The sequence below is a fragment of the Bubalus kerabau genome, chromosome 12, assembly GCF_029407905.1.
Source record: "Bubalus kerabau isolate K-KA32 ecotype Philippines breed swamp buffalo chromosome 12, PCC_UOA_SB_1v2, whole genome shotgun sequence".
NCBI classification, from domain to species: Eukaryota; Metazoa; Chordata; class Mammalia; order Artiodactyla; family Bovidae; genus Bubalus; species Bubalus kerabau.
Window position 1 is genome coordinate 41098644 of NC_073635.1, and position 26177 is coordinate 41124820.

At 36.6% G+C, this 26177-nt stretch overlaps 1 protein-coding gene across 1 annotated transcript; it reads right to left on the reverse strand.

The window, feature by feature from the left end:
- Window positions 1–386: 386 nt before the first annotated feature.
- PCDH9 (protocadherin 9) lies at window positions 387–15021 on the reverse strand. Its single transcript, XM_055542623.1, has 2 exons — window positions 14442–15021; window positions 387–13226 (listed from the first exon to the last, which is right to left on the reverse strand). Exon 2 carries the CDS (start codon window positions 13089–13091, stop codon window positions 9993–9995), a length of 3099 nt encoding a protein of 1032 aa, XP_055398598.1. The 5' UTR covers window positions 13092–13226; window positions 14442–15021; the 3' UTR covers window positions 387–9992.
- Between the last annotated feature and the right edge of the window lie 11156 nt (window positions 15022–26177).

The following is a 26177-nucleotide window of genomic DNA, read 5'->3' on the forward strand; positions in this document are numbered from 1 at the left end:
ATGGCCTGAAAAGAGTGTTTAACAGGTAAAAGTAGATATATATGAGGAAGAAATACCAGTGTGGAGGTAAGGTACTGGATTGGAAGTAACAACTTTAGCTATGAGAGGTGAAAAAAAAAAATACATTTTCTGTCTCTAGATTTTTACATAAGTTGAATAAGAACAAATTTATGGTTGCTGAGGGGAAGCATGGGGGTGAGGGCAAATGAGGGAGCTTGGGATGAACATGTACACACTGCTATGTTTAAAATGATAACTAACAAGGACCTACAGTATAGCATATGGAACTCTGCTCAATGTTATGTGGCAGTCTGGATGGGAAGGGATTTGGCAGGGGAGAATGCATACATGTATATGTATGGCTGAATTCCTTTGCTGTTCACCTGAAATTATCACAACACTGTTTCTTATTAAAAGCTTAGAATATGAAAAAAGAATGGTAAAGTCTTCTTTCTGTAGTTGTCATAGAGATTATCAATGGAAATACTATGCATATATAAGGCATGATTCTAGCTGAATACTCTCATTAGGTCAATATTTATTGAAAGACTATGAAGTTCACTCCTTTAGGTACTGTTGTACCTAAAGGTACAGGTTTAGTCATGAAAATACAAAGGTAAATAAGACATTGTCTCTACTTTGAGGAACTTTCTTATTTTTTCCTTAAATAAGAAGCTTTAAGTTATGATATACCAGTATTTGACTAACTGAATTGCCATTTGAGATGGAAAGATCATGAGGAACCAGGGTTGTGTTCTGAACAATCCTACATATACACCTGGGATTGACACTGCATGGCTGGAGAGGCTGCTCAGCCCCACCAATAACAGATGGTCCTACAGGAATAGTTTAAACCCTGAAGGGTGTTGTTCCTAGTATCATCCAGAAGTCAATAACCCTTAGCTAAAGCAGAATTTAATTGTCTAAAACAGAGACTGTAGGTGTCAAAATGATTCTGCTTAATTATTACCATGTTTAAAAATCAATCAGTGAATTCAGCATATTTTGCCATCACTGCTTGGCAGATTTTGCTGTTAAGACCATGAATGAAAATGAGTTCATGTCAAACTAAAATATCCTAAAGATTGTATCTGTTTTTACCATGGTTTAATGCAATTTTGATACTCATTTCAATTTGCAGCAAGAAAATTATTTTCATAAAAATTCTAATATCTATTATGTTGGGAATTTGAATGTACTGAAACATTATTAAACTATACAGTTAAATTTAATATGATTTCTTAGCTTTGAAAATGGTATCAGTATGAAAAACTCAATTTTGAAAATTTCAAAGGAAAAACAGATCCACTATTTCTATGAAGAAAGGACACACTGCATATTTTATTTGACCCTTTATGGATGTTCTAGAACAAAACATCCTGTTTGATTTTTTTTTTTTTTTTGGAGGGAAGATACACAGAAGTTAGTATCATTTAAAAATCTATCAAGTAACTAAGAAACCAATGCATAAAAGTTAACATAAGTGAATAAAGTCCACCTAGAGAATGATAAGAAATGAAACAAAGAAAAGGTGCCAGTCTAGGTGTGTTCACAGCTGACAAACAAGGAAGACTACTGTAATTCTAGGTTTCCAATGTGAAACTCAGTTCAATGACATGAATATATGACACAGGCAGGCATCAACTCACAGCTCAGAACTCACTCCATTTTGTCTCCATTTGTCACTTGCACCCCGTACAAAAACTTTCCTGTGAATTCTAGGTAGCTGTGTATCTGAAAGTCCTCAACATGCAGCTGCTATCACACGGAGGCATAGATAGGTTGCAACCTCTGAATCCAAAAAAGCACGAGTAGTTTTTTCCTCAAGAAAAGATCTACTAGGGAAATACTGTCAGCAGAAGACACTGTCTTCCTACAAAAGATACGTCTTCATTTTATACATCTTGTGTTTCCATGCTTCTCCTTGAGGTTTGTTTAATGAGAAAAGAAACCTCATTTACTGAATTGCAGTTGCTATTGTCTTGCACAAAAACTGTTTTGTTTTCAAAATCAATCATCTGTGATGATTCTCAGCAAGTCCACTGTACCTTTTGTGATCTGCACATGGATTATATACTTTTTCTAGTAGATAAAAATACAGGGTTTGTAAAATCATTAAAAAATAGGCATGGCTATTTCCACTGATTTTATATCTAACAGGACCAGTCAAAGACATTAAGCATTAAAGAACTGCGAGGCATTTTGCTGAACCCTGTCTTGAAGTAAATATATTTAAACCCATGTAAGTCTGGAATGAATTGCTGTTCTACAAATACACACTATTTACAAATGGAGCAAAGATGGAATTCTAAAAATACAATTTGAGAAATGATTCAACAGCTATTCCTTTGAGGATCAAAGCACTCAGTAGAAAGCCCTCTTCATTATGGTAATGTTACAGCTTTATAGATACCTGGGGTTTTAATCTGATTTATGTTTAGAGGAGAGTATATACATATAATTGAGTTTCTCTTAGGAAAGGTGAAGGCCAGACCATGGACATCAGAAGTAACACAGGTAAGTATATGTGGACCTGCAACATCTACCTTGAATAACCAGAATCATCAAAGAGTAAATCTGTTCATTCTAAGGCATGTATTTGAGATTTTATTCTTTCAGACACATCTAGTGTTTCTGCATTTGGAAAAAATAGGCAAGACTAATTCCCTAGGCTACAAATCACTCTAATGTGGAAGGAAACGTGTTAGCTAGTTGTATTACAAAGCCTTTACTTCACATTTAATAGGCACCTGCAATACCAGCATTATACAAAGCTCTCTACTTTGCAAATCTTTAAAACCCCACTTAATTTTCAGCACTGATTTCCTGCAATCTAAGAGCTTATGAAGGGTTCACTGTGTTCATACAGACCTATGCAAAATGTGCCAGAACTTCCCTGTCTGTGATGGCATTCATTTGGAGGTGAATCCCAAATTTCTATCACTGGCATGCTTATTTCCGACTAAAATAAATATTCTTAGAATGAAAGCTGAAGATTAGGAGGACAAAAAAGAGGTAAAGTAACTAGCACTGGAAGAGATATATGCAAATATCAGCTCAATGACAATTCTTCATACCATTTACAATTGAAGCTTAAAGACCCAAATACTCTGCAATCCATTAGTTTCTCAATATCCTGGAAGGGATTAGCGTATTTCTTAATCAACTGCTAAACAGACTGAAAAAGGCCAAAGCCTGGATATTAACAAAGCAGTGTAATACTAAAATGCAGAGATGGTCAGATAGAAAGACAAACTAAGGAAGAATATTAAAATAGAAAATATTATATAAACACAGTCAAACTGAACAAATTTCCATTCTTTCTTGCTGCCTGTATAATTACACATCTCTATATATTAATGAGTGGTAAGGCTATAGTATACTCCTTCAAACACAAATAAATTAATTTCATATATTTTCTCAAGGAATTCCAGGATAATTAGTGTAAAATGACTAGAAAGAATCAATCAAAGGTGTCTCACAGATCTTGCCTGTGTATGTATCTTCATTACTCCCAGCTACACAGGTGGTCCCAAGTCCATTATTTTAAATGTGATATGTATTTTTAGCATTAAAATCAATCAAACTATTAAAGATTGGAGGAAAATATTTTCACATGCCATTTAAATAATGGATAAGTATGTAAAAACAAATCTTTTAATGAATAACTTTAAGTTTTGAATGTCTTAAAGTTAAATATCAATATTATGATTCAGAAAATTCCAATTCTGTCATTATTCTTTTCTATAAGCAACAAACTGCCTATAGGATAAATATGAGTGAGATAGATTATATATGGGTTGTTTCTCCAGTTTATTTCTGCAATTATTCTTTACTATTAAGGAATGGGTAGTTGTTGAACATACTTAGAAATTTCACATTTTAATGAATATTGGCTTAGGAAAAGAAAGAATATAAATCAAAATGAAAATGTCAATCATGGTAATATATCTATCTTATTCTATGTTTCTGATGACTGACAGCCCAATAGGTTGTTTCAAACAAAGGCAAAAAGCATGAGTTCCTTTTCAAATGAAATGTTGGACAGATTTAATAGCTATCTGAAACAACTGATGAAATCAAACAGTGAAGTATATTTCCTTTCATAATTGAGAGATCATATTTCTACATTTGGATTTGCTTTTGTGATCTGATATAAATTTTAGGGGAACTAACCAGTTTAAAGGTTATACCACATTAGCATTATTACTTATTGAACATGACACCTATGCCTCTAGATAACTTAAAACTTTTGAAAAAGCACCTTATTGACTTGCATTCTTAAATTCTCACAAATATTTCGTCTGTGGTTAGAGCCATATTTCAACAAACATGATATAAATTTTAGGGCACTATTATGTAATAAATTCTGAGAAAGATTTTAAACATAAAATCAACTGTTAAGAAAGCAAAAACTTAAGAACACACATAAAATAAATCCTATTTAGTTTCCAACTACATGAAATATGATATTAACTGATTTGTTAATATTATCAAGGGTTGAATCTATAGTTTTAATAGAGGATTTCCCTTCAAGAAAACACAAAACTAAATTCAGAGAAAGCTCACTGCAAGGATTTTAAGTGAAAGTGGTAAACAATCCATGTTTGCTTTTGTCTGTTTTAACTGCATGCAAACCAAGAGCTCAACTCTGACAAAATCAAATTGAGAAAGTACTAAAAATGAGCCAAGCAGTTAACATGACCTCGAATCCTGCAAACCCCTGGTCTGGTACTGCTAGACCAACACAAACACTGTAGCTTTTCCCATTTGGTGGTTTCTGCATTCCCACTCCCTCAAACCCCAAATTTAGACATCAAACAATCTAAATAATATATCAGAAATAATTATGAAAACAGAAATTATAAGAAGATAATTTAAAGGTCTCACTTTCCTACCTCAGTACTGTCACATAAAATAATTGAAAAATAATTCATGTATTTGCTATTTCTCATATTTTGGGAGCAATTTACCCAAAGCTCATATATATCAATATGAAAATAAAACTTTGAGTCAGAATAATTCAGAACTGGTTATGAAGAAATATGATTTTAGATTTGAGCTTTTTATTAAATTTAAATTCTATTTTACTATTTCATGTATTATATTTTAATTTGTGCTATTATGAGAAGATAAATTTTAGCTGGAAATATTTAACTATTAAGACTGTGCACATACCATAAGAGTATAACATGTTAGTACAATATTTACAAGGTAATTTTAATGATGCTAAAGCCTGTTCTGCGACACCATGAAGATGACTCATCTGAAGCCAAGGGAACATCAATTTAGAGTTTCTATATACAGAATCCATTGCAACAAAATATAAAAAGTAAGATAATAGAATATTCTAACTACTGAAATTATTTTCTCTATGTTAACAAATGTTCAATAATCAGTAGACATGTCCATACTCAGTACAGTGGTAACTTTTTATTTTTATTCTCCTTAAGGTTATTAGCAACAAAAGCTAAAATGTAACCAGAATTTTACACCCTAGGTGTATCAAGCTTAAAAATATTAAATATTTGTCTTACAAAACCAAGAGGAAAGGTAGCCAGGCTGAATGGATGGCCCCTGCTCATTTCAAATTCCTGAATCAATATCCAAGGTGTCTGAGTGTCTTTTACTTTGTAACTGACTTCATGATCATATCACTTAGCCAAAGCAAAGGAGCAGAAACAAAAATCACAACAGATAACATTTTAATATAATTTGCATCTTCAGGAGCAATTTTTTTCCCCATATGCCACCTATATTCATCCCTCACAGAATACTGCCAAATTTAGTAGTTTTAAATATCTTAAAATTTTTGCTCGCTTCACACCAGTTAGCATTTGCTCCCTTGTTTCATTTTTATTTCTCACTGTTCTAAATAGCAATTCTATAACTATCTTGTGCATTTTACATGACATAACACCATTTCAGCAGCGTTTGCAATGGGATTACTCAAAAATGAAAAGTAATCATAAAAGTAATATAGTATCTCTAAATGACTGGGAATAGAAGCAATTCCCTTTATACTGTAAAAGTACATGTATACACTTGAGTATGGCATGCAAATACATTTTCAATGTATAATTTCTTCAATATCTACACAAATGTATATATGAGCAAATACTTACTTTAGACTGTGAAAAGTTAAAGCAAGGATGTTTAAGCTCTAAACTAAGCATTTTATTTAGAAAATTAAACATGACTGTTTACCCAGAACCAAACTCACAGTGCAACTATTACAGATTGTTTTATTACTGGAAGAAGTTGTCAAATGTAAATAGGTCACTTTTTTTCATTCTTTAACATTTTCATTTACACCTCCACAAAAAGCACATTGGGGCCAAGAAAATTAATTCCCAAAATGCTGTCAACCACGTTGGGAAACAGCAATAAACAGCTTACTGTAAAGCCTCCAGCTACAATAAAACTGCTGTCAATAAGAGCTGAGAGTTGGACTGTACAAAAACAGGTCCTCTAGAAAGATAATCTGAAAAGGAAAGAAGCTAACAGTTCTTGTCCTAATATGCTGAGGTGGTGGTTCTCAGAGTGTGGGTTCCTGGATTAGCAATATCATTATCACCTGGGATCTCGTCAGCAAAGCAAGTATTCAGACTTGACCCCAGTGACACCGGACTAGAACCTCTGGGACTAAGGACCAACATGTTTTAAGAAACATTCCAGATGATTCTGAGACACTCTAAAATTTGAGAACTTAACACCATAATTTAAAAATCATATTCAATTTAAGAAGATATTTTCCTTTTAGAGAAAATATATCAATGAGCTTTATCATTTAAAGTCCTACTAGAAATGATTTTGTTGTCATCCTCTCAAGCCTATGACAATGAACTTTGTTTATTTATGAATAAATATTAAGATATAATCTAGCTTTTTTAAAAAAGGACATTTTATTTAATCTGTGAATGCTAAGGGTACATCCAAAACTTCATAAAAATAATTTGCATAAAATTCAGTGAAAGATTTGTTATATTCAAGGAAAATGAAAGCTTAGTAAAATAGAGTAGATGAAGAATGTGGTTTGTTATTGATTTATACATTCTTTGCAAGGTCACATGAGGGAAAACAGCAAGAGAAAAAATGTCACACAACGTAAGAATCAATGCACTATAAGCAAACTCATGGTATAAAAGTCAGACCATAGGTTTTCATTGTACAGATAAGACAAACTCATGATATTTAAATTTGGTAGTTCTTTGCTCAATAATCTTTCATTTTACCCACACATCTACTAGCACCATAAAGTGAAAAGGTGTTTCTGTTAACAGCAATCCTTTTCCATTCAACTAAAAATCTTCACAGATCCTACCTTAGTTTATAAATTCCTCTGAAAGCTTTTGCTATAATAAACCCTACTTTTTCAAAATCGTGTTATTTCAGGAGCACATTTTTATAAAAGCCACTAGTTGAAGGAGCTAAAAAAAGAATTTTTATTTTTTAACTTAACTAGAACATCTTCAATAACAGCCATATAGTTCAGTGAAAAAACAATTTAAAGGATAGTATATAATGTGTGTTCTTCATTCATAGAAAATATGCCTCTTTTATACTAAAATTGTACGTATTGCTATCACCATCACCTGTCCTTACTTCCATAAATACTCTTTTTCTTCAACATTGCATTTTTTCTTTCTCAGCATGAAAACTTCTAAAAGGCATAAATAACCAAAGCCATTTCAATAGCTCTTTACCGTAATAGTGAATTATAGCTACATTTGAACACTGAAATGCCTACAAGGAGAACTGCACAGTGACGCAGGGTCTCAAGGAATGTCTAAAATGCACTTTAGTTCCAGTTAGAGAATTATTCAGCATCCTATTTCAAAGATTACATCACACAAACAAATTTCCTTATGACTGACTAAACCTCGATGAAAGATCTTTCTCATACCTTAACATTTATGTCACTGAACTATATCTATAGATCCAACTTTGGGGAAGAAATCAGAAAAAGTGGGTCTGTACATCAATGCTCATAATACCCACCACACTTAATATGAAAAGAAAAATGATGTGGGAATAACTTCAGCATGTTTCTCTGGGAAACAAATTTCAGATTTTACATGAAAAGTTTTAAGTCATGTTACATTTTTAAGATATTACACAAATCACAAATTATCATCAGTATTTTGTGGTAACCTTACCCACCCATTGAAAGTAATAATAAAAAGCCATATTTTCTTTTCACTGAAATAGCAACTTTATATTTAAATCCACTTAGTTTCATAAATTACTTTTCTCACCATGATTAACTATTTAGCAACATTTCTAAACCTCTACTAAACTCAGAAATGTTCTTAATTTTAAAACATCAAACCTCTTTTAAAAAGCTGATGAAGTTAATACAAAAATAACTCATTCCAAATTTTATGTCTATCGAATAACATCATATTCTCTAGAACCTTCGTACTGACTTAATTCCTTTCATCCTGTACATTCAAGCTCTAAGTATATGTGCTTTCTAAATCTTCTAGATATTTAACCTTTCAAGAAATGGAAATTTCAGTAGTAAAATCATAGGCATCATACTTAACGTTCTGAAGTATCTCTGATTCATTGTCAAAATTATTTTAATAAGTATCTTACTACCATGAAACCTTAAAGTCACTGCAGAGCAACAAACACTGGATGGTGAGAGACAAATAGAGTTTCAATAGAACATTCTCACCCATCCCACCCCAACAAGGAAAAAAATAAGAAAAACTCTTGAATTTTCAAACACTAAGTGATGACTGTCAATACTGTCCAAATTTTATTTTGCTTTATTTGATTCTCTGAAATCTGTATGTTCCTTACTTTTAACAAATTCATATGGGTCATCACCAAAGGTGGACTCAATACCAACAAAGACAGAACTTGGATTACGAAGTCATAGAAAGTTGGTGTGTTGAGAACTGATCACAAAAGAGCAAGCAAATGAACTTAAATGCTAGTTGCTCCAGAACAACTATCATTAAATAAAAGGTATCTTTGGCTATAGCACCAGATTGATCTTTCCTTCCCCCTTTACTTGCTTCTGCGGGACTGGAGCTAGGCCAACACAAGCGACATGATACCCTAGTGCCATCTACAGGCTATTATTGACATTCAAATTTCATGGCAACAGACAAGCACCAGTGAAATAAATTAGACAGCACTGTATTTAAATCTTTATTAACAAGGAATTATTAGACCTAAGAAAAACTAATTCTGGATTTGGTTGAAATATGAGTTTCTCAGCCTATTAATCCCTCTTCACATGTCATATTTCACAGTTTAAAATGAGTTATGACAGATCACTTATGTATTACTGAGATGAGAAAATATTTACAATGGATTTATTCTTTTATGTATAAATCAGTTCTAACAGGGAGAAAGTATTCCTTCCTTCTTTCTTTCTTTTTTTGAAAGAGTACTTTGGCCATTGTGGACAATCTGCAATCCCGTCTATTCAACCTTCAATTTACTATATTACAATAAAATCATCTGAAATCAAAGAGAAGACTTCCTATATGGCTTAGCTGCAATCTACCAACAATCATGTGCTTCACAGCTGATGTACATTTAATATTCTACTATATTTTCAGAGACTAAAAAAAATTAACCCCTTTAGCAACCACAGCTCCAACATAATTATAGTCAGACCTTCAAAAGTCATTTAAAACTTGAGATTTGAAGGTGACTTTTGAGATCAAAAGGTAATGTGAAAATCTTGAAGTAGTCAATTTGGAAACCCCAGGAGCAGAATTTGGCATATCAGGACAGGTTTTCTTCTTCAGCAAACATTATCTTGGGACGTTTTGGAATAATTTCCTCTTTTCATCTTTTGCCATTTGAAGGAAACTGGGAGGTTAAATAATTCTCAGAACTCAGAAATTTCAAAGCTGTTCTAAAAATTCTTGACTGAGCCCCAGAGGAATAGAAAAGGGGTCAAGTTTTTTTTTTCCCTCTTTATAACTAAGCTAAAGTTAGACCAAAACAAGAGACACACTGGCACGTTAATACTGGTTGACTGGGCACTTGTATGCAGTACTTATAGACCAGTAAAAGTGCTCATTTACCTGTCTGGTGTGTAAGGGGCCCTTTGTCTTGAAGCCTCCTTGGGAACTGCACTCTGAGGCACTGAAGTGATCTGAACTAGTGGAAGAGCGTTTGGAAAGGGTGTCACAACCCCCGACAAAGGTGTTGTCCAACGGGAGCTCCTGAATCACATGATGCTTTTTCACCGAAACCGGAGTGTCTGGTTTAAGATGGAAAGCAGGCTGTGGAGAAGCGGATTTGTAGTGCTTGGCCAGGTCAGGGCTGTTTGGCTTGAAGGTGGTTGGAGGTGCCGGGCCCCAGTCAAATCTTCCTATGCTTTGCTCCTCCAACTCAGCCGGCAGGCTTATTGTCCCATTGATAGGTTCATGAACTGCATCATCGGGTTTGGACTCTTCGATGGTAACAAAGTTCAAAAGAGAGCTCTTGGGAGATTTTCTTTTCTTCCTTTTCTTTTTCTTGTTTTGTTTGTTCTCCTGGTTTGGGGACATCCATTCGGCACCTTGCTTGCTCCTTTGAGCTGCTTTGAATCTTGATGCGTGGCGACAGCGCACCAGAACAGTGACAAAGATCACAACGATGACCACCATGGCACCTGCGACGATGGCGATCATGATGGTGAGATAGTCCTCGTTTTGATAGGGTTGGCTGCTATCCCCTATGTTTCTGTCCAATGGGGTCTCCATAGTCCTGCGAATCAAGTCATAGATATAGGAAGCATTGCCAGCAGTGTCATTAACATAAAGGAAAACAAGCACAAGTGTGTGTAGAGACTTAGGGTATCCCAAGTCACTTATGTTGACCACCAATCGGTGCAAGCCCACATCAGTTGGTGCTGGTTTTTCTTCCAGGGTGATGTTACCTGTTACTGGATCAATCCGAAACAAGCCTTTGTTGTTACCACTCACAATTGTATACTTAAGTTCAGCGTTCATTCCAGTGTCAATATCCACTGCAAAAACTTCTGCTACCACTGAGCCAGGAATGGCTGAGAGAGGCACCAACTTAAAAGAAGTATTAGAAGGTGGTGAAATGACAACAGGACTATTGTCATTGACATCCATGACATTTATAGTTACTTTTGCAGTAGAGGAACGGGGTGGTTGTCCCCCATCAGTGGCTTTGACATCAAAAGTGTAGGAACTCTGCTGCTCTCTGTCAAATGAGACATTTGACTTTATGACTCCAGAATAGGGATCCAACACAAAATTATCATTGTCATTTAGAATGGAAAGAGTCACAGCTTTATTCTCTCCAGCATCTGCATCTGTCACTGTGATTACCCCCACAGTACTATACTTTGGCAGATTCTCAGACACAAAAAATTGAAAATGATTATGAGTAAACTTGGGGCTATTGTCATTCTCATCCAGAACAGTAACTATCACAGCCGCTTGACTTTGGAGGGGAGGGGTCCCATTGTCCCTGGCAGTTACTGTAAAAATGAATCTTTCTTGTTCTTCTCTGTCAAAGACCCTAGAGGCTGTCAAAACTCCTGTCTTTCGGTCCAGATCAAAGAAGGAGGCATTCGGTCCAAGCTGATAAACAATATCTGCATTTTTCCCACTGTCTTCATCTGTGGCACTAATAGTTGTTAAGTATAACCCACGTCGGTTGTTTTCAGAAACTGACAGCTCAATTACAGGCTGGTTGAAAATTGGTGGGTTGTCATTTTCATCCTCAAGCTTAACCCTTACCAGAGCAGTCTGATTTAAACTGGGCTTCCCAGAATCAGAGGCAACGATTTTAAAGCTGAATTCTTTGGTGCCCTCATAGTCCAACAAAGAGGAGGTCTCTAACAAATATTGGTTGTCATATACTGCCTTCAAATGAAATGGGACCTCTCTTTCAATAAAACAGATCACTTTGCCATTCACATCTGTGTCCTTATCTGAAACTGTAATTAGGGCAATCTTTGTATTGACAGGATCTTTCTCAGACAAATACACGGTGCCATTGATGGGACTTATAATGTACCTGAGGTCTATGTTCGGAGGGTTATCGTTTACATCAGTGACATTGATGGTAACCGTTGCTCTAGCAGGAGTAGAGCTGCCATCACTAGCCAGTACTGTCACTTTGTGAATAGCCGTCTCCTCTCGGTCTAAGGACCTCTGAACTGTAATGAGCCCAGTAGTATTATTTAAAGCAAAGAGTCTTTTGGTTGCAGGCGCGACCTGGGCACCAAAAATGTACCGGATTTCAGCATTACTGCCTATATCTGCATCAGTCGCATGGAGCTGAATTACAGAGGTGCCCACGGGAGCATTCTCTGGAATGTGCACCTCCACCTGACCCTCTTTAAACACTGGCTTGTTGTCATTTACATCACTTACTGTGACCTGCAGGATGGCGGTGCTGGACTTTTGTGGGGTGCCTCCATCCTCTACTTTGATTTTCATCACATAGGTATCTTTCTGTTCTCTGTCCAAGTTTTGCTGAACAATCAATTGCGGCCACTTTTCTCCTTCCGGAGTTTCCACGATATCCAGTCCAAAAACACTCTGCCCGTTTAACAATTCATAATGCTGTACACCATTGAAGCCTGTGTCAGGGTCTGTTGCTGATGGAATTGGAAAGCGGCTGTTGATCAAAGTGTTTTCTGGGATGGAAATATTGATGACAGGAGATGGAAACATGGGGGCATTATCATTGGTATCCTTGACAATTATTTTTATTTTGATCAGCCTGAAAAAATCATTGGGGAGGATCACCACCTCAAGTTCAAAGAAACACTCATTCTCCTCAGCATAAGAGGCTCCAGCACAGAGTTTTTCTCTGTCTATTCTATTGGAGGTTGTGAAAATTTCCCCAGTGCTACTGGATACTTTCACCAAAGGGGCATCCCCAGCTTTAGAAACCAGTCTGTAGACAAGGCTGGCGCTGGTCCCTGTGGCAGCATTGATGTGAGAAATGTTCAGATCCTTTGGTATGTTTCCTATGGGTACATTTTCAGGCAATTCCTCTCTAATAGTGTAAATAAGTTCTTGAGCTATTGCGGAATCCAGCCTTAAACAGGCAATCAGAGCAGCCAACAGGTAAAAATCCCTCAGGTCCATGATAATGTATTTATTTTCTTTTTCCTGGACTTAGGGTTTAAAGGTCTCCACTGAGGAATGAGGCACAAATTGCAAAAGGAAGCGTGCATGGACTGGAGGATGCATTACATCTCATCGCTTATTTGGAGACAGCCACTGTCAACACAATCGTATAGACAACATTATTCTTCAGTAAACAAAAGCACACAGTCATGAAATATCACAACACATTTTCCACTGCATATTAGTAAACATGGCAGTTTGCTCTGCCACTGTTTGCAAGTTAACTCTGTGAATAAAAACACCAAATAGCCCCTGCTTGTTGCATTTGCCCAGAGAAAATAAAATTATCTACTTTAGAATTAAGGGCAGCTGCTATTTTTACCTGCATTCACCCACACTGTTGGTAGGACACTGTTTAATTCAAAACATGCGTCCTTGGTTTCCTCTTCCCCTCCCCCCCTCTTACCCATCTCCTGGCTTCTAACCCACCTCCCTTAGTTTTTTCCGGAGCTAGTGAAAAACACCAAGTATTTAGCTATGGTTCCTGCTAATTGCTTTGTCACATGTCAAATGTGATGTGTTTTCTTCTCTGCCAGACTGAGTCATCTCTTTCTTCTAAACAATCTTTTTTTCTTCCCTCCCAGTTTTTCAGCTGCCTTCTGAATACAATTTTACTGGGAAGCAAGCATTCGGACATGCTGCAGCATCAGAAGCAGTAGTCACCGGCCACTACATAACCTCATTGCCTAAAAGCACAATACCAAGACCTTCAGTTTACCCAGACCTTGCTCTCATTTCTCCATGTTGCTAAATTATCCCCATTAGAATTAATAAACACATTGAAACTTTTAGAATACATATAATATCATAGGATTCCTTATCCTAGAGGTGGAAAAGAGTGCCAAGACATAAGTGAAACGAAGCTAACATTTCCATGTAACTGCACAAAATTTTCTACTGAGCATAAAAGAGGAAAGGGGAAAAGAAATGCAGTTCTTAACCCCATCTCCGTTTTTATAGTATTAGTAACGTCTGCCACACATAAATACTGAGAGTCAATAATGCAGGTAGAAAGCCTTCTGCTTCGATGCCCTCCTAACTGCAATTTAAACCGGTACAAGCCTCCAGGCAGCTACCTACTTGAGTAGAACTGGTCAGTTTCCAGGCTCTAATCTTATCTGCATTAGGCTGCACGGTAGCTGATGCCTGCGATTAGTTCCGGCAGAGTGATGCAGGTAGGGATGCAGATACAGCCTAGTAGGTGAGCTCTGCCCCAACCGTCTACCCAGTTATAAACATCACTCGTCTACACCGAGGACATATCTAAACACAAAATTTACAATTGTGCATGCGAAACTTTACACTTACGTTAGTTGCCTCAACCTTTCCCCTTTCCCGGTATGCTGCAGTTAGGAATGAGCTGTTCCAACACATAGAAAGCCATGCATCTGGTAGCACCAGTTTGGGGAGAAATCAGAAGCAGCAAAACGTTTTCTCCTTGTAAAATGTGTTGCTTCGGGCTGGCAAATTAGCAACTCCAGAGAACAAATTCACAGATTTGTCGTTAGTCATTCTCTCCACATTTCGTCTCTATTACCCACGGGGTCTGAGCTCTCCCGGTATTTAACACACACACTACATCCAGTTGCACTTCTTCAGCTCAGGGGTATTTTCCACAGCATCAAGTATACCATTTCCCTCCGATGTCAGTACTGCTTAAGTCTCTAACTTCTTGTAGGAAACGTCAGAGTTGGGGTGATGGTGAGTCTCTGGGTGCTCTCCGGGGTGACAGTTGCCCGAAAAATTCCTAATTGGTTATCTCTTGAGTGCTTCTGAGACTCTAGGGCGCTTCTTCCTGTCTGGCACGCTCTCCCCCTCTCCCTTTGCCTCTGCCCCTCTCTCCTTCTCCCTCTCTGAACTGAATTTCTTGATATAACTCTCAATAAGCCCAGAGGGAGGGCGTGACGGCCGAAGCCCCGCCTCCGGCCCCTGATTGGCCCGAATCTTGCGGTGCGGGCGGCCGCAGCCGGGAGAGAAACAGGGCGCTGACTGTCTCCCAGCCTCCCTTCCCCAGTGCCCCCTCGGCAGCCGCGAAAACCCGGAGACCCGATCCTGGCTGCGCGAGAGCCGGGTTCCAGGAGGCGCACTGAGCATGCCCAGCAGGGTCTGGCCCGGGAGGGAAGTGGCGGCGCTCCCGAGGCCCAAGCGGACGCGGCTCTCATGAGCACTGCGGGCCGGCGGCTGGTCTGGGCAGCCAGAGGCCGAGTCCCGGCGGTCGCCCGAATAGGGGCGGCACCGGAGGCAGGCGGGGCGTGCGAGCGCAGATCCGAGAGCCTCGGGCACCGCAGCGGGCGATTGGGGGATGCCGGAGGCGGCTCAGCTGCGGGCGCACATTCCACAGTTCTCTTTGCTAAATGGGGGGACCAGAATGCACTGATGGGAAAGAGTTCTTCCGGGCTCCGAGGCGGAGCACCGGCCAGCACATCCCCGGAGCGCGTTAGGATTACACTCACGGTGCCGCAACTAAAGGCTTTTCCTGGCAGGGACGTTGGCCAGAAGGGCAGAGAGGGCGGCTTGGAAAGGTCGGGACAGAGGATATTCGAATCTCAATCAAAACAGGAAAGAAAATTAATTTGAGCACTCCCTTCGTGTAGGGTGACGGAAGCTGCCAGGAGAAAGGGAAAATGACAGCCTCTGGGATCCCCTAGACAGCCTGAGGCCAGCCTGCCGTGCGGCGCATGAACGGGCCGCGGCAGCCGATCCAGGCTGTGCTTGTACTTCTGCTCCCGCCGCACCCAGAACCTGTGAACCCGAGCTCTCCCGGACGCGCGGCCGTGGCAAAAGCCGCTTCAGCTCACCTAGCTGCAAACTTTGGTCGCGAAACGCTGGAAGGAGTCCCGTCTAGCTGCTCCCCAAGCTGTGGAACGATTCTCTCCCCTACACTGTCTGCTGATTCCAACTTGACGTACACTAGTACTTGTCTTTCCCTGTGCACTTGGTTTTTCTGACTCCCGTTCCCGTCGTCGAGTATCCTCATGCATTTCTTATTTTCCTGTAAAAGCGGGATAGAGGGACTCTCGAAAGAATTAGCCTTATTCCTTAAATATTGGCCCCGAAAGCACTGTCCATATTTGACTGAACGTTTAAAATCGGTAAACCACGAATATTTGTACCTACTACGCCAGATACCTCAGTAAAGTTTGAGGCATTAATAACAGTTCACTTCGAACTATATATATATATATATATTTTTTTTTTTTTTTTGCATGACCTGTAAAGGTTGTTTGAGAAGGCCTTAATGCATGATTGAATAACTTGTGCTACCTAAGAGGGAGGAAAGGGCATTTATTTTAAACCTCCGTGTTCCCTATTCTGTACTGGGCTAAAGGTGGCTTGAGGCTTTTTCACGTAGTTCTGCACTGTGATGGCGTGTTAGGGAACACCTTTTGTTTTTGAATACAATGGCTTTCCTTTTAAAATATGAACACTTATTTTTAGGTACTTAAAAGTAAAAAAGAAAAAAAAATCACTAAGCAAACCTACCAAACTTAGATATTGTGTAAATAATTCCATTATTTGACCAACTAATTTTGACACTGCAATTGCCTCACCTCTATGAAAATTTGTTTTTTATTCAAACTTTTCCTCAAATGGAATATTCACAGTAAAAGTGCAGGGCCTCAGAGGCCTCTGTAAAACACATCAACTCCATCTATGTGAAATATAAACATGAATCTAGCAGACCATAGGTTGATACTGTTTTAAAATGGCTAAACAACTCTAGCAGTAGTTTGAATGATTTAGGAAAAAGGTTTGCTCAAGTATCTAAAAAGTCAAAAGGAAAATATTACCTCATACAATAACACCAGTGAATTAAAGGAATATTCTTTTATTTTACCATAGTGAGTGATCATTTTGCCGGCAATTCATGGTATCAACAATTATAGCTAGTGCTTTGTTCCAATTGTCACATATTTTATGCTCTGAACTAGTTTAAAATAATAAATGAACCATCATTCTGATACATTTACAATAAACACTGCAGCACGGCCACTTTCCAGTCCATTTATGAAACATCAGTTATCTCACATTCTCATTCCAATCATACTGTAGTCATTTCAAAGTCACAACACATAGCTTAGCCATAATTATTAAACATATTCACAAAGTGGAAATGTTTCTATTTGCTGAGGGGTAGCTTTACTTGTAGTCAGGACCCATTATTACCCTATGCTCATAAATGAAATCTTAGCATGAATACAGATGAAGGTTAAGGAAGAGAAAAGAAATCATCACATGATAAAACTTATGACCAGGAGACTTTAATTAACAGAAACCACAGGGTATACCCCCCAAATGAAGTACATGTAGATCTTTTCAAAGGAAATTGAATTTAATATAGAGATAGGGCTACTGACTTATTCCATCTTATGGGTGTTTATCCCGCAGGTCTAAATTGCTTGGATTCTTTTATCGTAGTAGTTTTACCTCTGAGAGCTAGAATAGTTGAAGCTTATTGTTTGCCCTATTATAGAAGGAGAAGGAAATGACAACCCACTCCAGTATTCTTGCCTGGAGAATCCCATGGATGGAGGAGCTTGGTGGGCTACAGTCCACTCGTTGCAAAGAGTTGGACTTGACTGAGCGACTTCACTTTCACTTTCACTATTATAGTCCAAATGCTAAACTCCAGAATCAGAAATATTATTAGAGATCTTATTAATATTCCTGGAAGAAAATTAATTGATATAAAGGGTCATTTTCCTAACTCTCTGCTATCATAACTTGAGTCTTCTGCCAAAACCATGATATAAAAAGTTTGCATATTGAGAGTTCTTCACAATCCAACTCTCTTAATTTTTTTTAAAAAAAAGATGTATCTGCATAATTATGAATTAGTGAAATGATAGTATTCACTAATTTTAGTTTTTGTAGGGGAACATTTATTGAGGTGTTTTCTGTTTTTTGTGTTTTTTTTTGCTGCATTTTAATCACCTTTCTCTTTCCTGAATTTAGTAAAATGTTAGATTCTCAATTATATAACTTCTAATATACATCTTCAAATATATATGTTAGATTTCCAATTAGATCTCTTCAATTATCCCTTATACCATCTTTGTCAATTCATGTTTTCTGCGGCAAGGAATTATCATGTTCTCACCTGTGTTGTACCTGATTAATAATGTAAGAATTATGCCATCCAGGCTGTAGTAAAATTGCCTTAGTGTTCTTTGCTGGTTATATAGGTCATGGAATACTTGCAAAGCTAAGTCACCTTTGGCTAGTTAAGTGAAGACTAACATGCTATTACACATTTATACAGACAGAGATATCAAATTAGTAAAATTATTTTATATTCTAAGAATCTAATGTTGTTTATATATTTAAACAATAATTTCCATTTAATAACAAATTATTAAACAGTTCAGTTTGTTAATTGGATTTTCAAAGACAATTTTCTAGTTACCATTCAGCATTTTAAAATTACTTTTCATACAGAGATCATAAAAGTTTTTTTAAGTTACATTTTCTATAAATGACATAGACTGTGGTATTTGAAATGATCAAATGACCTCCTCAAGGATTTAAAGACTAAAATTTTCAACTGTAATATACTAGTTCTATATTCCAATCAAGGTTAAAAATAAAATAAAATTCTTTTGTGCCCTGTACTTCAAAAGTTCCTTTAATCCAGATGTCTTATTATGACTAACCGACATTAATCAGTCAATCACAGGAGATCTTCTGTCACAGCAGGTTTTATTGTCCCTGTCTCACAGAAGAGGCTAGACTATTATACTGTATTTCTAGGAGAGGAGAAGGTTGGAATTATGCAAAAAGAATGCTAAGGATTATTTGTGTTATCACTGTTTAGAAAATGACAATGCAGAATTTTAACACCACAAAAAGACAATTAGCACCTTTTAAGGTTGTGCAAACTGGCAAGTGTAGTAAGCTCCTTGAATCATTCTTTTGCTTCAGCATTAGCTCTTTTCTTTGAACATCTTTCTTTCTTCTTCTTCTTCTTTTTTAAGGAAAACCTAGACCAAGGTCAGAGAAGTCAATGGCACCCCACTCCAGAACTCTTGCCTGGAAAATCCCATGTACGGAGGAGCATGATAGGCTGCAGTCCATGAGGTCGCTAAGAGTCGGACACAACTGAGCGACTTCACTTTCATGCACTGGAGAAGGAAATGGCAACCCACTCCAGTGTTCTTGACTGGAGAATCCCAGGGATGGGGGAGCCTGGGGGGAGGCTGTCTATGAGGTCACATGGAGTCAGACACAACTGAAGCGACTTAGCAGCAGCAGCAGCAGACCAAGGTATTCAAATAGCAAAGGAAAGCAGGTGACAAAAAGCTTCACTGTTTGAATGACTGAACTAAATTTATCCCAGTTTGCTATATTTTTATGACTGACAATGATTATAGATGTCAAGTTTGTAGCTCTAACAGTTACTACACTATAAACTGACATTTCCAGTGCCACTATTTTATCATGATTACTGTGTAAATAAAGAAAATATTGAATTTTCAGATTTCATTATTGGTTGTTTAAGACTTCATGTAAACATAGATCTCATAACAAATGTTTTCCCCATCCCAGAAATGACTCAAGTAATCATTCAGGAAGTATGAAAAAATGATTTAAAAATAGTAAAAAGAAAATTAATATATGCTTAATTTTAAATACTTTGATCATTTTAAAGTCATGCAATTTTAAGTGACATATACAAAACTTTCTATTTATTGTATATGTATATTTATTTTTGTAGGTAAGAACCGTTCAATTAGAATATCAAGTTTGATCAATTCATATTTATATAAATGATAAATGTTCAAACATAGCATGCACATTATTTGAAAACACCTCTATTTGCACTTAAAATAGAGATAGAAAAATGTTGAGATAAGGACATGTTTCCAACACAACTATATTTTCCCAAAGATAATTGGGAAATTATTTTTCATAGATATTAGATCTTTTTCAATTTAAAATAAATATAGTACAGTTTTTAAAACATTTTTTTCAGTAGTCCTACTTCTTATTGTAAGAATATGTTGTCAAAAATATGAGTTTATATTACTTGAAACAACAGCATTGTAGTCATTTTCATTCCTTGTTCCCCTCCCCCAATTTCTTCATGCATATATTTCTTTTATGCCTATTTTTCCTGTGTGTGTTTTTTTTAAATAAGCTCACATAATAATCTGGGAGCCAAATTTGTTACTTAATATGCACATAAATAGACTAACTAATATATGGCAGAATGAATAAGCCTCATTTTTCTCATATAGTCTCCTCACAGGAAACAAATTCAATGGACAGTACCCTTCTAATTGAATTAGGATGAGTCAGGGAGACTATGCATATTCCATTGACTCCAGCAGCCTCTATATCACTGATAACACCCAAGTAATGAATTTAGGGCTTGCTCAGCCTTTGCTAGATAACTGATACAAGCTTTGTTTGGGGTTTGAGTCAATATCATTCTGTTTACAAAAATTGTGTGTGTGTGTATACATAATTCTTTAAAATAAACTTTTTTCTTAAAAAAAGATCTTATTCCACAGTACACACTAATACAATCCTTTTAAAAATCCTAAAAAGTACATCATCTTTTCAATCCTATGCCTATGAATCAACAGTATGTCAGCCTCAAACAGATTGGTGAAATTTTCAGAAAGGATTGAAAGAGCCTCAAAGAAACTTCTTGGCTTTATGGTATGGGGTCATCATAAGAGATATTCATTTTTTAAAATAGCATACTACAAGAAACATTAGCTGTAGAGATTACAAGAAAGCCTAATTAGGAAAACTTTCCTTGGAAACATGTAACTTGCAAAATATAACAAAATGCAATAAATACCCCTTACAATTTCAAAATAATTAGAAATCTTTCAAGTCACAAAAATATTTATGCAGTGTGTTAATTTTAGAAAATGAATTGCATATATGTTTGAGTGCAAGATCAGTATATCTAAAGCCTAATTGCATGTTAACTGTTTAGTTTCTAGAGGTAACGATTATACCAATAAAAGTGTCTTCAACAGTTATGCTGAAACAGTAATGAAATGAAAGAGTAAGTATCTTCTAGTAATATTTGCCCCTCACTAAGGAACTCACCTGGCTTTTTGGCATATTACAACAGATAAGGATATCCTAAAGACCAGGTAACACTTTGGGTAAACACCACAATTAATAGAAAAATGTGGAAGGTGAGAATTACATGAAAGATTAACAAACACATAAGGGACAAATTTTGTGGTATAAATCTATTCTTTAATCCATCAAACATCTAACTTAAAAACATACTATTTTAAATATATGTTAAAAACATAGCTAATATAGTTTAAAACTCTCCTATATACTCAGCACATAAATATTCAAATAACCCTATATTTCAAGCATAATTCAGCCAAGGGCTCTTACTGTTTGTTTGCAGTGAGGCACACTATCTGTGAGTCCTTTCTACTTTGCTAATTCTCATCACAATCTCTTTCCTTTATATTTCAGACTTTAAAGATTTTGCTTGTTACATTAATCAATAGTTCTAATGCTCAATAGCAGTTTCTTGTTGATATACATAGATATACATCCAATTGTGTCTAATCTTCATATTGTTCCAGAATGTTTACTGGATTTACTATCATAAGCCTAGTCTTATACTAAAGTTGCATTCTCTACTCATGAGTTAAATAACAATTAATTAACCTGCTCTGTGTTTCTTAACCTTTAACATAAATACAAATGACCTAGAAATGTTGCTAAATTAAAATGCATTCTGATATATTGGATCTGTGGTGGACACTGAGGTCCTGCCTTTCTATCATGTTCTGAGAGCATCCTAATGCTGTTCATCAGTGGACTACTTTTTAAGCAGCAAGGACTTAAAAGGCATCCTAGAGACAAAGTGTCATGCCTCAGAGGAATAAACAAAACAAAAAGAGCATTGGAACAAGGCCTATGTCCATCACTGTAACATACAGGGATTGATTCTATTACCAAGCAAACTTTCAACACAAGTAATGCTCAGAGGATCAAGAAATTTACACATCACTCATGTATTAATTTGATTTAGCTTGTTTTCTTCCCCGCTGAGATTAGGTATCTTGAGCTAAACTCTCGTTTTACTTTAAACTCACTAGGACTGAGGAAGAAGTCTGTTTGGAGACTGGCCCCCTTTGGGGAAAGGCGGGCTGCATGCAACAGAGAAGGAGGACTCAGGGCATTTACTGAGCAATGTGAGGGTAGCAGGCCACAGAGGAGCACAGGAGGTGCCAACAAGGAGGTGATGGAATACATGTGTGGACTCCTAAGCTCACAAACGATTTCTGCTTTTTTGAAATGTATCTCCCTATATCCCATCGACATAAAAAGCAAAGCAACTATAGTCACAGTGCGTGGGCTCCTCCTGCTGCTGCTGCTAAGTCGCTTCAGTCATGTCCGACTCTGTGCGACCCCATAGACGGCAGCCCAACAGGCTCCTCTGTCTCTGGAATTCTCCAGGCAAGAATACTGGAGTGGGTTGCCATTTCCTTCTCCAATGCATGAAAGTGAAAAGTGAAAGTGAAGTCGCTCAGTCATGTCTGACTCTTAGCTACCCCATGGACTGTAGCCCACCAGGCTCCTCCGTCCATGGGATTCTCCAGGCAAGAGTACTGGAGTGGGGTGCCAACCTGCCAGAAATTGTCTTTCCATTCTTCCAACACTTGATTACGGTTTATGAAGATACTTTGTTCAAGACAGACCAATGAACCCCTTTATCAAAGAACCTAGATTTACAAAAGAAACACTGCAAGATCAATCTAATCACTTTCTGAACAGGAAGTGATGTATATTCAGGAGTAACTAGAAGCAGTAATTTTCATTACATGGACCAGAAACCCAAAGGAAGGTTGAGGGAGAGAATAAGAAAAATGAAGATGCACAGAAGGAACCAGAGATGGAGAACTCCTTACAATAGTTAATTAGCTGGTTGCAGTTTATTGTTGGTGTCCAATTATAAACTCACCATTGCTTCTTAAGCGCTATTAGCTTTAATAATATCTATTGAAAGTAGTGAAAGTGTTAGCTACTCAGTTGTGTCCGACTCTTTGAGACCCCATGAACTATAGCCCTCCAGGCTCCTCTGTCCATGGAATTTTCCAGGCAAGCATACTGAAGTGAGTAGCCAGTGCCTTCTACAGAGGATTTTCCTGACTTGCAACCAAGAGTCTTAATTAATACAAGAAACTAGGCACAGCAACTTGGTGGTTTTGCTTAACTCTATTCCTGATTAAATTATCCTGAAGGACTAAAATATGAACTATGATAACATGATTTACATGTTATAATTGTAAAGGAGAATTGAAAGAGTTAAAAATCAGATGTTTGCATTAGTGGTTTTCAACTTGAATTTATCTCTTAGGATACCTTGTTGAGGTAGAGGCCAGGGATGATGCTAAATGTCTACAATGCATAGAAATGCCCCTCCTTCACTTGCCCCCCAACCCACACACATGATGATAGCGTGGTGTGGCATGCATGCTCAGTGGAGTTTAACTCTTTGTGACCCTATGTACGTTATCCTGCCAGGCTCCTCTGTCCATGGAATTTCCTAGGCAAGAATACAGGAGTGGGCTTCAATTTCCTCCTTCAGGGTATCTTCCTAACCCAGGGGTCAAACCCACATCTCCTGCATTAGCAGGTGGATTCTTTACTACAAATCTACCTGCGAAGCACACACATACACACACACACATATGCACACACACACATATGCACACACACATATTCCAAATAATTATCTGACTGAACCTGGCAGTAGCGCCAAAGTTGGGGAACATTTCTTCAGATGTGTAGTATTTGCATTTTTATATATTACAATTAATTTCAGCAAATTTATATTTAATTATATATCTTAATAGCCAAATCAAGAGTTAAAATATTACTGGAGTTAATTTGATGACCTTTAGGAAAATGGACAAAATATGTTATAAAATTTGTCTCTGGAATACTAATTGAAATCTCGATAAAACAAATCTCTCTTCCAACTATTTGTGACAAATTTTCTATTTTTGTAGAAGGCATGGAAAATCTATAAACCAACTATTGGGTCTAAGCGTGACCATTTCTGTCCATGCTTGTTTTTAGAAAATGTAAGATTCTTAAATGTATATATGAGGCATTTTTATTGGTTTTATATTAATGTGCAATATATCCAGTATAAAAGTTAATTTTATTATTTTAAGTCATTATGTCTATCAATTCACAATTAAAAAAAAATCTATCCACTCTCAAATTCTCTAACAAAATAAGATTGCCTTAGTTTCTGTGATATGTCTGTGACTTGTTTGGGCTGTTCATCAAGTTAAAAAATTAAAAGTGCAGTTACTTCAAATAGAAGAGGAAAACCTCCCTTGGTTATAAAACTGTAAGTTCCAACAAAACATAGATGTGCTTAATCACTCGGTCATGTCCAGCTCTTTGTGACTGTAGCCGGCCAGGATCCTCTGTCCATGGGATTCTCTAGGCAAGAATACTGGAGTGGGCTTCAGTTTCCTCCTCCAGGGTATCTTCCTGACCCAGGGGTCAAATCCAAGCCTGCCCCTTCTCAGGCGGATCTTCCCGACCCAGGGATAGAACCTGGTCTCCTGAATCACAGGCAGATTCTTCACCATCTGAGCCACCAGAGAAGCCCTAAAACATGGATAAACCTATTCAAATATGCGATTATGTACAGTTAAAAAAAAAAAAAGACTAATGTAATTCATCTGGTTAGTTGTTAAGATTTCTTTCATCCTGGTTATGATAGTCTCAATAACTTATTTTAATTCCTTTAAAGGATACTGATCACACATTTTTATTCTCAGGTTTTTAGGTCAACTTAATTGTTCCTGGAAATTTGCACAATAAACTGCAATGATAACCTTGTAAGTTACCAAAAACTTACCGAATTAGGTTAAATATTCATTCAGAGAGAAACAAATATGCTGAAGAAAAATTGAGTACTAGAAAAATGAATTTTATACTATTTACCTCACTCAAGAAGCAGTTAAAATAATTTCTAACTGATAAACAGCGCCATCTAGAGGACTTTTTATGAAATGCATATTAAAACTGTCTAAAAGCGTTAAATGTATGATTTATGCTATAATTTTTATTTTCTAAATTTCATAAACCTAGCAAGTTATTTTCTATCTTTCATGAAATTAACTTTGTGGAAAAATTAAACTAGTAAACCATTTTTGCTATGATTTCAAGTCTAAATACTAATACATTGTCAAAATATTATTTGAATGATATAATTATTAATTATAATGTTTTTGCAATATAGTAATGTACTTTTGATATTTAATAAGCTAATTATAATATCATAATTCTAGCCCTGTCCTTGTAAAACTATATTAGAGTCAATAGCTAGAAAACCCAGCAATACATTGAGGTTTGTATATAATGTATACACATTACAACAAATGTTTCTTTCAGAAAAGTGATAAAATTGCCTGTGGTATTCTTGTTATTTCCTCCTTTCTTTCCTCTTTTGTGTTAGTTTCAACATGAACACTTTTCAGTCCTGGTTCATTAATGTACAATTGTGCTGATTTCTAAGGTCTATTTTTTGAAGAGTTAATCAGTGGCTGAGAATCTGTGGGGTTCTCAGGACCTAAAAAGGTATAAAAAGAGAGATACCTTGCTGTGTTGCCTATTTAAATAGAAATAATAGTGCCTTAACACAAAGTTTCCATTGTCAAAAATTGGTGAAAAAGAGAGAAAAATATCCATTCTAAAGTTGTGACCATCAAATATATGCATATTGCTAATATTATACAAATGGTGCTTACTGAAATTTATTTTTATATGCTCTTGAATTCCAGATTGGTTACTAATGAAATTTGCCAAACAGTCTACTTCGTATCATTTGTAATCATGTGAGGTTTATTTACAATTTTTTTGAGATGACTAGGATTCTATTTCGGTATAATCTTTATGTTACATCTGCACTTAAACTGCTAGAGATTATTAATTCTGTTATTAGGAAGACAAAGAGGAGTGTAAATTTCAAATCAAGTCAAACAAGACAGATACATAGCATTAAAATGTAGTTCTGCAAAGCTGCTA

Bases quoted from the DNA above. Each gene is read 5' to 3' on its own strand.
- PCDH9 (XM_055542623.1), bottom strand. From the start codon at position 13,091: ATGGACCTGAGGGATTTTTACCTGTTGGCTGCTCTGATTGCCTGTTTA.